Below are 14277 nucleotides of genomic sequence, written 5' to 3'. Positions count from 1 at the left end.
AATTCATTTTATTTGACTAAGTTATGTAGGTCTGAAAACACCTACTGACCACATGTAGTGCTGGCTTTTAGCGTAGGCTCATTAAGTGCGCTCCTAATACAGAATGAACTACACATGCATTCATCACTAGCTGCTCTTTTAGATGCACACTTTTGAACACTGGCAACAAGTGACAATGACAGTAAGGAAATCTACAAAGCAATGACACAGCCCCACAGCACAAGGCCTGCGAGCCCGTGTCAGCTGGCACAGGCCAGTCTTGAGCGTCTAGCTGCTGTGTAGACGTACCCTGAAACAGTGATAGGTAACTGCACCTGTATCCCCTCTCCATGGTCCACTCCAGGAGTTCCCAGTCAGGTCTCCAGCCACATCTGTCTCCGGGCAGGGACCCTTGTCCCACTTCCTTCTGACTCAGGGTTTTAAGGCCGTACAGCTCCCTGCCTTACCCTGTGATAGCCTTAGCAAGCCAGTCTGCCTAAAGGTCAGAGTCTGTGCTTTTCTTTCTCTCCAAAGTCTATAAATAATGTATCGCCAGAAATCACAAGTTACCTCATGGTACTTTATAAGCAAGTACATTTATTCTTAAAATAAAAGCATTACAGAGAAAAACTTAAAAAATAAAAGTTCCTGTACATATGCTAAAAGCTCACTAGAGGTCACCCACCAACCATATGGGGCCCTTGTAGGCCAAAGTCATTCCACACCTTCCACAAGGGTCTCCCCCCTTGGACCTGTCTGTTTACTGGATCAGAAGGAACACATTGGGTCAGTTCAAGCTCATCCTTTTAAGCCAAAAGCCCTTTCTTTGTCCCCTAGTCTCTGGAAAACCCAATATGAATAGTATATGCAAGCCACTCCAGGGGGTGGTACCTCCCTAGAGTTTTTCATTTTCAGTGATTTACCTTAATCACCTTCCACTATTTTTAGTTCCTGAAGGTGCTGTGGTAACTCCCCCACCCCCATGTAGAACACAATCATACATAAGCTATTCATAGATTTAATACTATATGATCCCCAAAGATACTCCATGTAATTGTAATATCTGTCAGTGACATCTTAAAATTATTTACTGAGAACAGAGAGACCTCTTTAGCTACAAGAAAAGACAGATATTCACTGTGATTCTGAAGGTCTGAGATGACTCATAAATAACTAGTATCTTCAAAAAACTATAATTTAGTTTTTCTGTGGGATGCAATTGAGGACTCATTTGCAGAACAAGGATATTTGGAGGATTCTCAAACTACAGTGTTACTAGCTCTGGCTACATCTCGTGAGATCAGCAGCTGTGTCAATATTTGGATGGTTATCCTTCAGGGAAAGCCCAGATACGACAAGAAATGGTGGCAGTGGGGGTACCTCTTTTGTGGTACAGTGATTCTACTTGAGGTAACATCTTTCAGCTGAGACACAAAACAGAAGTTGTGAGCACCAGTGGTCACTGAAGACACAATAGCACATTTTGCTGGTGCTCAATTCCCTTCATAGTGTCACTATGAGAACATATTTACTTAGCACAGGAAATGAAGTTGCTGTATACTACAATTTCAGCATTCCACCCCAGAGATGTTAATTGTACACTACGTAAGTGTAGAGTACATGTAATTTATTACACCCCAATAAATGTTACGAAGAATGATAAGGTTGTTAAAGTTGTGAAGTCAGACACTCTAATGTTCAGAAATGCCGGAACTGCACATATAACCTTAGTTTGGTCTCACTGTACATATGCATTAGGATATGGTCTTTAGTTACAAAACCCTTCTGCTCTGACCACCCAACATGTCCTTGCTTCTAACCCACCTCTCCCCAAAGTCCTGCCTCTCTCTCTCCTCTCTACAACCTGCCCACTCTCCAGTTCCTGCCTCCCTGATTCTTTGCTCCTATCCACCCTCACATCCCCTGGCTCCTGCCCCCCTTCCCTTTGCACCTTTATCCCCATCCTACTCCCTTAGTCATGTTTTATCATAAGATTACAAATTTGGCTAACAATGACAACTGCGTTGACATATTTTTAGACTTTTGTGAGGCATTTGACTTAGTATTGTATGCATATTATTTTGATAATAAAATAAGCACTCTACAAATTAACAAAGCAACATACTATGAGGATTTGAAACTGGTGACTACATTTCAAAATAAGTGATCATTCATTCCGGGAGGGGGACGGGTTTCTAGTGTGATCCTGCATAGAGCTCTTCTTGGCCCAATACAATTTGCATATTTTTATCAATGAGGTAGAAAAATTACTGATTAGATGACAAAAAATGGTGGAGTGATAAAGAGTGATAAGAACAAAACAGTTTTATAGCATGATCTGGATTGCTTGGTAAGCTGGGCTCATTTGAACAATAACCATTTTAATATTGCCAAATGCATGGTCATTAATTTAGGATCATCTAATGTAGATCATGCTTGCAGGATGGCTGAGCCTTGCCTGGTGATGCCTCTGTTGCTGAACCCACGGGTGCAGGGTTTGGCGAGGAAGTTTTTGCTTTATTATGCCTCATGCAGGTTCCAGGGCAGCTGAGGAGGCGGTATGTACTATTTAGCTTCCCAGGTTTATCAGTAATCTCCCAAGACTTCAGAGAAATTACTGATGAATCCAGGAAGCTGAGGAGCAAATACTGTCTCCTCAGCTGCCCCAGAACCTGCATAGGGCATAGCAAACGCTTTTTCAGACGAGACACTTTTCCCCAGGGTGGCTTAAGGTCTGCGGAGGCATGGCTGGCCTCGGGCTCCTCTAGGCGGGGCGCCTCAGGACTTCAGCTGGCCCAGGTCTCCTCCGGCCTATGTTTGGGGGGGTGTGCGCTCGGGCCTCCGGCTGGCCCGGGGCTTCTCCAGCCAAGGGGAGGGGGCTCCCGGAGCTCCTCCAGGTGTGTGGGGAGGAAATGTAAATGGGTGCAGGCGGAAGGGGCGGACCTGGGGGCTAGCCTCCCTGAAGGGCAACTCCACCCGCCGCCTGTGCAGGATGGGGTACAATACCCTAGAATGTATCAACTCTGAAAGGGACTTATGGGGATCATAGCCATAGGCGGTGGGTATAATAGGCCAAGGAAGGCTTAGCCTTCCCTGGTGCTGCTGCCCACCCGCCACCTGGGCCCCACTCTTTCCCCAAGGCCCCCATTGCCTGCTGCTGCTCCTGCCTGCCTGCCATGTCTCCTCAACTCCACCCCCACTCTGAAGGGCCCTGCTGCTCGCAGCATCCCTCCTCCTCAGGGACAGGGGAATGAGGAGGGATGCAGAAAGTCAGCAGTGGGCTGGGGAGTAAAGAGGCTCGGCCTGGGGGGTTCAGGCACTCGGGGGGGCTGGCCCGGCATTGGGGTGGGCCTGGCACTCGGGGGGCCAGCAGCTCAGCCCAGCACTGGGGGCCAGTTGCTTGGCCAGGGGACAGCCTTCAGGGGTGGGGGGGCCAGCCCCGCAGCTGGATGGGGGGGGCGGTGGATCGAGCAGCTCAGGGGAATCGGTGGCTCAGCCTGGTGTGGCTGGGGCGGGTAGGCCGGGGCTCCTCCAGTCATGGGGATGCCCCTCAGGGCTTCTCCTGTTGGGGGGGGGCGGAATTCGGGGGCTCCGGCGTGCAGGCATCAGGGCCCTGGTCAGAAGCGGGGGGCAGCGGGCTAGCCTCTGCAAAGCAGGGATTCATCCGCTGCCCATGATCATAGCATATAACCAACTAAGCACAAGCTCCCAGTCCAATGCTGTAGTTAAGAAAGCTAACACTATTCTTGGATATAGAGCAGGGGAATAGAAAGTAAGAGAAGGAAGATTTATTCCTCCATTTTTCCCAACTTGTCTCCACACTAATATTTGCCTTTTTTTAAAAAAAAAAATAAAAAAGCCCACATTTTTGATTAATCATGTGGAGTCACATTACTGGCTTAATGTACATCACTGATATTAACACAGAATGAGTCATTTTATTCCCCTTCAAGCCAGAGGCAATTTGGTGAAGGAAACTTGTAGCACTTTTCATTTTACCTTTTCCAGAAGCTGTCACAGTCAAGATGATGATGAATTAAGAAGCAAAAAAAGATTTTTGTGGAAATAAAAAATGAACAGAATAAAGCAGAAAATGATGTGGTTTCTAACAGTGAATGAAAGGAAATACTTCTACCTTTGATGAGACTATCCTGTTATCTGGATACCTCTGTGGAATGTATGCTTCGGTGCCCGAAGGAGGTTCACGATGCCCAACATAAATAGTCCGATTGTCCACCCAATTCTCTTCCCCAGCACACTGCAAAAGGAAAAAAGAAAGAGTTATCCTCAGTTCACCCAGTATTTCTGTATAAAAATAGTCAGATTGAATCCGCTAGTCCTGTCATTTTTCAACACAGATGCCATTTTCACACAGTCATCAATGTACCGTCCCTAAATTTCTGCCTATAGTCTTCCCAAGAACCCTAAATGACAAATAGGAGCAAGCTATCAAAATTCTGCCTTTAATTGTCTTCAGTAACATTTTCCCCCTATAGCAATAAGGTAATATCCTTGAAATGCTAGCCTTTGAAGAAAAAGAAGAGACGATTTACAATTTTGCCATTAAATCGAGTTTTATAAAGTTTCCACATGGCCAGTGCTTATCTCACTACTCTGAGAAAATTACTGATAATATTAACATTTCAGTCATATGACAAGAACAATCTAGATTGGATGAATAGCCAGCTATAGCTCCATTTTTACCCAACACTAAAGCAAATGTAACTGAAAAGTGCTTTACTTTCTACACAGAACCCACCCTGTGTTGTCTGAAATACTAGTAATGGTGAATCCCACAGGCACCAAGCCACAGTAGCATATCCAGAAATACCCAGAATACTTTTCATAATCCAGACACTGGAGATATGCTGTACACCAGGGCAATGCATTAGCTTTTCATCTCTGAATATACTATCTGGGTTCAAAGCCTATGATCATGAAAAAAAGAGGAGTATGAGTGGGGCCCACATTTAGTCCCCACACACACCACATCACAAAGCTTCTATATAATTGGTTCAAATTAGCATTTATGTATTCACAGTTTGTAAGTACTACTATCTGAGGACACAGATCCCTTTCCCTTGGGATTATGATTTGAGGGGTTGGTTCAGAGAGTTTAGAATAGAAAGTACTTGCTTCTTAAGAAAAAAAAAAAAGCTTTAGTAGTTCCCACATATATCTAAACTTTATCCTAGTGCACCAACTCTTCGGTATTTGCACAGGGTGTAGTACTTGGTATCTTTAGATAGGAGTTTCACTGTATTGTAAATGCCACAGGATTAAGTTTACATTTAATTATTTATTTAGAGAACGTTTCAATCTGCTTTAAACACAAACATTACCTTATATTGAAATGTTGTATTTTATACACACTTGTGTTTAGCATCTTAGAACATTAGCTTTCCTCCTCAATAACCCCAGAATTCTGAAAATAGAATTTCATTCTCACATTTAAGCAAAAGAGACTTGCCCTTAGATTGCCTACACTTAGACTTGCCCACACTGGTTCACTACTACAGCAAGTTAATGACTTAAATACTACGTTTATATTAAGAAAAAAACTTTCAGTTCAACTGTTTGTTAATGCAGTATTACAAAAAAGAAAAAAGGAAAAAGAAAAACCTGAAGTAGTTGTGTGTAGAAAAATCAGTAAATGTCTAATTGCAAATGTGTAGATTTGAAGCTTCTTTTGGGGAAAAAGTGTGAAAAGTTTAAGACTATGAAAATTAAATCTATGAACCATTAAGTTTTAACTGTACCTTTATATAATTAATCTATGCGTTTCAATATGTCTGTACTGAAAACAGTCAACAAAAAAGTTACATTAGTATTCATTCTTGAAATCATACAGAAATATGAAGAGATGGCACTCAGATGCCCAAATAGTGAGTTTGGTATACAAAACTAAATAAGATAAAAGGATAAGAAGATAAAGTGTTTCTTGGCATTTTCGCCATCCTATTCTTCTATTTCTATCCTACTCAGTACATTGAGAGGCACACCTTAAAAATAACTACTCTGACAATGTATTTACAGATGCAAAGACTGTAGAAATGAAGACTGCCTCAAGACAGAGGAAGACCATGATCCTGAGAAGTACTGTGTACCTGCAACTCCTACTGACTTCAAATGGATATTGTAGGTGCTCAGCATCTTTTAGAATCAGGCCCCAAATGTGTAGATCTAAAAAACATTTAGCGCATCCCTTTTGAAAAGTGGAATAAGGGAAAGAGAAGAACGTTTAATCTCCAACAAGTTTAATTCTCCAACAAGTCAACTCCCCATGTCTTTAATGTGAATTGCCACAATTTAAAAAGCTTGTTGCCATTCCAAATATTCAACTTACCCTAGAATAGCTATAGTTCATACCACTTCCCCCACCCAGGTACCCAGGATTTTGTGGCAAGTCAAAGAATTTTGAGGGAAAAGGAAATTGTACTGAAAACATTTCTATATTATACTGACCTTCTATGGCAACAGAAACAAATAGGTTCAAAAAAATGTATATTTTATACCTAAATTGCCATACATATCACCTTTTCAGTACCTGAGGATGCACAAAACACTTGAAAGGTTTATAGGTATTTGTGTCAAATAATACTGCTGAAAACAGAGAATACAGTACAGGCCTGGATAGTCTATTAAGTTATACAGTACACTGGCATTTGTTTTTACACTAAGGAGGACTTTAAAAAATGGGAACAATTCTTTGTATTGTAGTACAATTTTTAAGATACACAGGGGATGCAAGTAGGAAGCTTCCATTAGAGCTAATGGGAATTCAATGCATAAATCCTTGAACATCAAGACTTGACTATTTAGCTTCTTCCTTCTACACTGAGCAAGATTGACAAACATATTCCTTGTGTTTATGAGTCCACATAAAGGGATTTGGAGAGAACATGAGTAGGTGAGGTAACCAATTCCTTCATTTTGCAATATAAACTGGTCTTTGCCATGAGCCAATTACAAGTGCACAACCCTCCCCCATTAACTGGATTACCAATAGGAGCTCATATAATATTGAATATTATTTATTTAAAGTCCTTTAAAGAGCTGAAGTTCCCCCACAGTACTTTGTTGATTTGAAAGCTAGTATTTTTCTATCAGGCTGCCAGTCAAGTATTATGACCAACATTTGTCCGTCTACATAGAGGCACAATACAATTAATTGTACATAGGGATATAAATTAAGACAGGCTCATTTACTCAGTCCATCAGATTTATTTTTGTTCTTAAAATAAATTCACCATAGAGAATGGATTAAAAACAAGTCAACTAACTTTTTACATACAGGTTTAACCACTTGCCACAGCAGAATTAATTTGATTTTTCCCATCAGTTTGTAGAAGTGATGAATTAATGTACATCACTGGTCTACTCCAAACAAAAAGACATTTCACAACATATACATGGAATATTTTGCACAACATGTGCAACTGCATTGTTCAGTGAAGTAATACTGTAATAAAAAAGGAAGCATCATGCATTATTCAATAACACTGCAATACAGTTATCCCACAAGGGCACTCATCTCTACTAATCAGGAAAAGGTATATGGAGGAAAATGCCACAGTGAAGCTCTAATGTATGCTACTTGCAGAGATCAAAACACCATGTTTTTATTAACAGTAATATTGTCCTACAAAGAGAACACTTTGAACAAGGAATTCTTTTGATGTCCAGGTACCAGATATTAGACATCATTTGCAGAGTGACACCAGGATAATAGAAAAAAGGAACTCTGCACTGTGGCCAGTGCAGTGAAGTGTATTCAATGTTTTATATTCTGTTGCTTAAGCCCATTACAAATATGTCCAAGAAACCATAAATAAACCTAAAGCATTATGTGTTTCCATTACTAGTACAAAAGCTCAATGTACTGAAACCTAGTTTCATTGGCACATAAATGAAGCAGCATTACTTATGTTCTGCGCTCTTTAGCACTGTCAGCAATACAGAAACCAAAGACTGGTGAAAAATCCATTAAATTGTCTGTACTTCACATAAAAGAAGGCTGATGATCTAGTATGATCTTCATAAAATCTGAGAGTTTAGGAAGTCACACAAAATACACTAAGCATTTTGTTCTAGGTTTAATTCCAAACTATGACAAACTTCTGAATCACTTGTATGTTACTCTGCTAATTTTTAGCTAGATCCATTTAGAGATTGACCAGATAAGGTATAAATATTCAACAGGTGGTGGGGGCTGGGAGTGAAGAGAGATAAGTTAACGTCTGTGAGCTAAAAAACAATGCTTTCTGAGAATTAAGTTACAAAGACATCTTCATATTAATAACAGAGAGAAATAAAAGCAATTTGATAAAATCCAGGGGTATAACAAATCAGCTTATTCTTCACATGTAATTTTAGCTCTTCCAGTCCAAAGGCAACTTTAATTAAGGTACTGACAACTCTGTTAGCTTGCAACAGCAGATTTTGAAAACGTAACTGATCTTGAAAGATTCAGAATCTTAGATAATTTTAAGGAACAGGGTTTTGGGCTATAAACTGGAAAAATCAATGGAAACAAAGAAAGACATTTCCAGAAATCTCAAATAAAAAGAATACCAGTTTGGAACAGAGCCAAAAGTAATCTAAAAGGTGATTACATACCTGTAACTAGAAGTTCTTCAAGATGTGCAGTCTGTATGTGTATTCCACACATGGGTATATGCATGCACCCCATGCACCTGACTCTGGAGATTCGGAACGAGCAGCGTCCATTGGCTCACACATAGCAGTTGCCCACCTTGTGCTCCAAACCAAGGACACAAGAGGCAGTGCGGGTCAATGCCTCTCCTTACAGTGAATCCAATAGGATCCAAAGCAAAGAGGACAGAGCACAAGTAGTGGAATACAGACAGGGATCATACATCTCAAAAAACTTCCACAGTTTTTCCACTGAATGCATCCGATGAAGTGAGCTGTAGCTCACGAAAGCTTATGTTCAAATAAATTTGTTAGTCTCTAAGGTGCCATAAGTACTCCTTTTCTTTTTGAAAAAACTTCCAGTTACAGGTAAGTAACCTCCACTTTTTCAAGTATTGGTCCCTATGTATACTCCACATGTGGGCAACTGACAAGCAGTGCTCAGACCAGAGGGGGGGTGCAAGGATGCTGGCAGTAAAGATGCTTGAAGAACTCCACTGCATCCTCAGTGCAGGCCTGAACTAACACATAATGTTTTGTAAACTTGTGAATGGAACTTCAGGTATCTGCTCTGAATATGTTCAGTATCTGTACCTCCTGCAGAGATGCTGTAGAAGCAGCTTGCGCCTTTGTGGAGTGTGCCCTTACTCCATCCGGAGGAAGGGTACATGCTAATTGGTAGCACATGATAATGCAACCAGAAATCCATTCATAAATTCTCTGCTAAGATATTGCTTGTCCTCGCAACCTCTTTGCTATAGTGAGAAACAGCCTTGGTGATTTTCTAATTGGTTTGGTCCTTTGCAGGTAGAATGCCAGGGCACATCTGACATCCAGGGAATGAAGTCTTTTCTCTTCGGTGGAAGCATGATAAGCATGGACAGGTTCGTTGACATGAAATTCAGAAGTTACCTTAGGGAGGAATTTAGGATGAAGGTGAAGGAAGACCTTCTTCTTGTGAAAAGTGGTATATGGTAGGTCAGTCAGGAGTGCCCCCACCTAGCTCACCCTTCTGACTGAACTTATATCAACTAAGAATGCAACTATCATGGAAAGGTGGGACACAGAACGATGGCAAAGGTTCACATGGTGGTCTGGTCAGCACTGACAGGAGAGTTTGAGGTCCCATTAAGGTACAGACTTTACCACTGGTAGAAAGATCCTGACTAGGCCCGTCATTAACCTAACCATAGCTGGGTGAGTAAAAAACGGAACATCCCCCTACTGGAAGAAGAAAGGCACTGAATGCTGCAAAAAGTACCCACAGTGAGCGAAGGGAAAGACCCAAGTTCTTCAACAACAGAAGATAGTCTAAAATGACTGGGATATCTGCAGAGTTTGAGGAAGACCCATTGCACCATACTCAGGTAGGGAAGCGTCCTCAAGTAGCAGTTCCTAGTTGAATCTTTCCTACTTTGTGTAAGAATGGCTTGGACAGCTTCAGAACATGAGTGCTGTAGGTCTGATGTCCATCCAGACACCAGGCCATGAGGTGAAGTGGGTCTGGATTGGTGCGACTGATTTTACCAACTTCTTAAATTAGCAGATCTGGGATGGGACAAATCCTGATGGAGGACAGATTGATAGTCTCCGAAGTTCTGGGAATTGTTGGGTGCTGTGAGAAAGATCTGGCTCGACAGGGCCAGAGCCACTCTCAAGACCTGTGGTAGCAGGGGAATGGGCTAAAATGGATCTCTCAGTTGGTCTGTACCTGACAGCAGTAGAGCATAACCCTGGGAGTAGTTGCCCACAGCTGCTCTGGAGCAGTACAAGGGAAGCTTCCTATTCATTTGGAACAGAAAGAGATCCTATTGAAGTTTTCCCCACTGAGCAAATATCTCACTCAGGACAAAGCTGTATATTTTACACTTGAGATCTGCAGAGAGGTGCCTGCTTACATTGTCCACTAAAGAATTCTGAACACCTGGAAGATACTTGGCTTGGATAGCAATGTGATTTCTGATGCACCAATTCCAATGCCTGACTACTTCCAGGCAGAGGGGAAGGGATCTTGCTTGACCCTCCTTGTTTATCTAAAAAAACCATGGTGATGTTGTCTGACATTACTTGGATATGGAGTGAACATATGAGTGGGGGAAAGGGCCCCGCAAGCCAGGCGCACTGCTCTCAGTTCTAGCAGGTTGATGTGAAGTCTGGCTTCCTGTGGGGTTCAAATCCCCTCTACGGTATGGTTGTTCAGGTGAGCACCTCAACTCAGAAGGGATGCATCTGTGATGACAGTGGCATGGGGGGAGGTTGAGAGTGCTGAAGGGAACTTCCATTCACACTTGTGCCAGGTTTGACCACCAGCTAAGAGGTGATTACTCTCGTGTGAACAGTCAGGCTGGTGTTCATGTGGTCCTTGTCTGATGAGTAGACTGACTGGAGCCAAGCATGCAGGCAGCATAGATGAAATCTGGTACACACAAGTGCACACGGCCATGAGGCCGAGAAGAGAAAGGCATACTAGGACCATAATCTTTGGTCTGTGAGTAATTTATGCTATCAGATTGCCCAATAATTGAAATCTTGCCTTGGGGAGGAAATCTCCTGCTGAGATAGAATCCAGAGTCACTTCCATAAAGTTTATTGCCTATATGGTCATCAAAACTGACTTCTCTTTGTTCGTGCACTCACCCAGCGCTACTAGAAGATGGAGCAGGAAAAAGTTGCTGACCTGACCATATGGTTGGAGTGACCCACTAACAGCCAATCATCCAAATACGAGAAAACTGTGTGACCATGACATTTGTTAGTATGTTAGTTAATATACAAATGAATTTAATATACAAGGAAAAGAGTATTAAAAGGGTTAATATTTACTATTGCCCCAGAATCTTTTACAATATAAGCAAATTGTGCATCTGAATTCTAAGGCCCAAAGTAACCTGAACTCAGGAATTCATAAACTGAAAGTGACTTGTACTCAAGAACTTTTTTTTCTGATTACGTGTTGGCCTGTATCTAATTATCCCGAGCATTTCCTGGTCTTTGGGAATCCAGGTGTTCAGGGAAAAGACCCCTCAAATAAAAATGTCTACAGAAGTATGTTATAAACCAAACCGACTGACTGATGAGGAATAATTCTTATTACTGATGGGTTCTGTAATGAAGGAAATAACCTACTGAAAGATGTTTTTAACACATTGAAAACTGTTGGTTATCACAGCTGTTAGTAAACATGACTGGGTTAGAGATTCCCCTCACACTCAATCAGGTAAACTGAGAACCATACAAGAAATTCCATCACTAATTAGGAAAACAGAACAAGTGATAACATTAATTTTGGGAAAGTATTTGCGCTCTGAGGAAGAGTTTTTGTCTCACACCCTAGTAAAGGGCAGGTTTTTGGAGTTAGATTGTGAATGAGCCCTGTCAGCATACCACCAGGTGCAGAAGAAAAGACTAAACTACCTTTTCTTCACTATCTACAGGGAGTGGTAATGTATCTATTCTTTCTGTATTTATCTTTCATTAAATGGAATTATTTAATCAAAGGTTATTATTGTTATTTGATAATCTCAAATTGTTATTAAATTCAAACAAGCAACTTGTCTCATTTGGGTGGCCACCGCAAAGAAAACCTTTGTGAATACCTGGACACTGCTGCTAGTACAAAGGGAAGGACTCTGCGCTGGTAACATTCCTGACCTATCAGGAACTGAACAAACTTTTTGTGGGACAGATGAATATCGACATGAAAATAGATGTCCATGTCAAGAGCCATGAACCACATTCCCTCCTGTAGGGAGGGGATTACTGATGCCAGTGTAATCATCCTGAATTTTGACTTTCAAATAAAGATGTTCAGTTGTCAAAAGTCCAAAATGGGTGTCTACCCTCTGTCTTTTTGGAGGACTAAGTAGTATGGAGACTAGAATCCTCTCCCTTGATACTGAGGTGGGAATCATCCTATTGCCTGTTATTGAAGAACAGAATCCACCTACTTATGAAGAATCTCCTCATGAAAGAGTGGTCCCTGAAGAGGAACCAGGAAGTGGATTTGTTTGGAGGAAGGGAGAGAAATTTGATGGAGTAACCATGGTGGATGATTTCTCAAACCCAACTGTCTGTTGTGACTGAGTCCCAGTTGTGATAAAAAAAAAAGTGAGAGAGAACCATCAAAGAAGACGGAGAGGAGTAGAAATGGTCAGCATCAATAACAGTGGGTGCTTTAGAAGTAGCCCTCACATTGGGTGGATGGGAATGGACAGAGGTTGTGGTAGTAGAGGGAGCTGAAAATCAAGGTCTCTCTACTCTCTGATGCTTGCACAGAGGCTCTGGTGGACTCTGGTGGTAGAAAGTTTGTGGAGGGGGTGGCTTTGGTCTATACCCATGCCTGCAGTGTTTTCGCTTGAGGGTCTTGCTGTAAATTCCCTGGGAAGCAAGGGCAGCCTGCCTTAGCCCCACTGCGCTGCTGACTGGGAGCCACCTGTGGTAAGTGCCTCCTGGCCAGAGCCTGCACCTTACCCCCTCCTGCACCCCTGCCCAGCCCAGAGCCCCCTCCTTCACGCAAACTCCCTCCCAGACCCTGCACCGCCTTCCATGCTCCAACCCCCTGCCCCAGCCCTGAGCCCGCACCCAAACTCCCTCCCAGAACCCTCACCCCTATCCCCTGCCCCAGCCTAGAGCTCCCTCCTGCACCCAAACTCCCTCCCAGAGCTTACACCCCTCATCCCCTCCTGCACCCCAACCCCTTACCCCAGGCTCAGCCCGGAGCCCCCTCCCACACTCCAAACCTCTCAGCCCCAGCCCAGAGCCTGCACCCCCTCCCACACCCCAACCCCTTGCCCCAGCCCAGTGAAAATGAGTGAGGGTGGGGGAGAGTGAGCGATGGAGATAGGGGGAAATAGAGTAAGTGGGACGGGGCCTTGGGGAAGGGGCGGGGTAGATCCTGGGCTGATTTTAAATTCAAAGAGTGATCTTGTGCATAAAATGGTTGGAGACCACTGTCTTAGGATATTGTGACCTTGCTCTCTCTATGGCTGCTTGCAACAGTGGCAAGTTGTCTGCTGGATGGTTGAAAAGGAACTCAGATCCTTTGGTCAGGATGAAATAGCATGTCTCAACTCTTTTAGATGCTGAGCTAGTGGATGAAGCAGAACTGGGGTAGGAGGTGAGGTGATAAAAGAACAGGAGAATAAATATATGGAACTGGGAAGGAGGGAAGAAGGAAAATAGGAACGGTTTCAGTTCACGAGAGGCAGAAATAAAAAACCTGGGTATGTCAGCAGCATAGTAGAAAAGGGAAGTAGAGGGAAATAAAATCTACAGACATACTGGAGAGAGAGTCAAGGGGGAAAACTGACAGGAAATATAAGTGGTGAAAAAGGGAATTGTTCAAAAAGCTTGTTCAATGAAAAAAGATCCTGAAAACAGTAAATGAGAAGCCCACCCACAAAGAACCTAAAGTATATGAACTTTAGTGGGGGTGGGATAGCTCAGTGGTTTGAGCATTGGCCTGCTAAACCCAGGACTGAGAGTTCAATCCTTGAGGGGGCCATTTAGGGATCGGGGGCAAAAACTGGGGATTAGTCCTGCTTTGAGCAGGGGGTTGGACTAGATGACCTCCTGAGGTCTCTTTCAACCCTGATATTCTATGATTCTATGAACAAAGAGAATGACTGTTTAAACATCTATTGA

General features: G+C 42.7%; 1 protein-coding gene across 4 annotated transcripts in view; it reads right to left on the bottom strand.

Annotated features, from left to right (window-relative positions):
• ATP11A (ATPase phospholipid transporting 11A) overlaps positions 1-14277 on the bottom strand; it is a 216570-nt gene that overhangs the window by 111017 nt on the left and 91276 nt on the right. For all 4 annotated transcript variants that reach the window (XM_074963852.1, XM_074963858.1, XM_074963867.1 and 1 more), the window contains exon 2: positions 4115-4237. In XM_074963852.1, coding sequence (XP_074819953.1) covers positions 4115-4237 — 123 coding nt within the window. The remainder of the gene's footprint in view (positions 1-4114; positions 4238-14277) is intronic.

Source organism: Natator depressus, chromosome 1 (assembly GCF_965152275.1).
Source record: "Natator depressus isolate rNatDep1 chromosome 1, rNatDep2.hap1, whole genome shotgun sequence".
Classification (NCBI taxonomy): domain Eukaryota; kingdom Metazoa; phylum Chordata; order Testudines; family Cheloniidae; genus Natator; species Natator depressus.
Note: the sequence above shows the minus strand (reverse complement) of the source record. Positions and strands in the feature narration are given on the sequence as shown.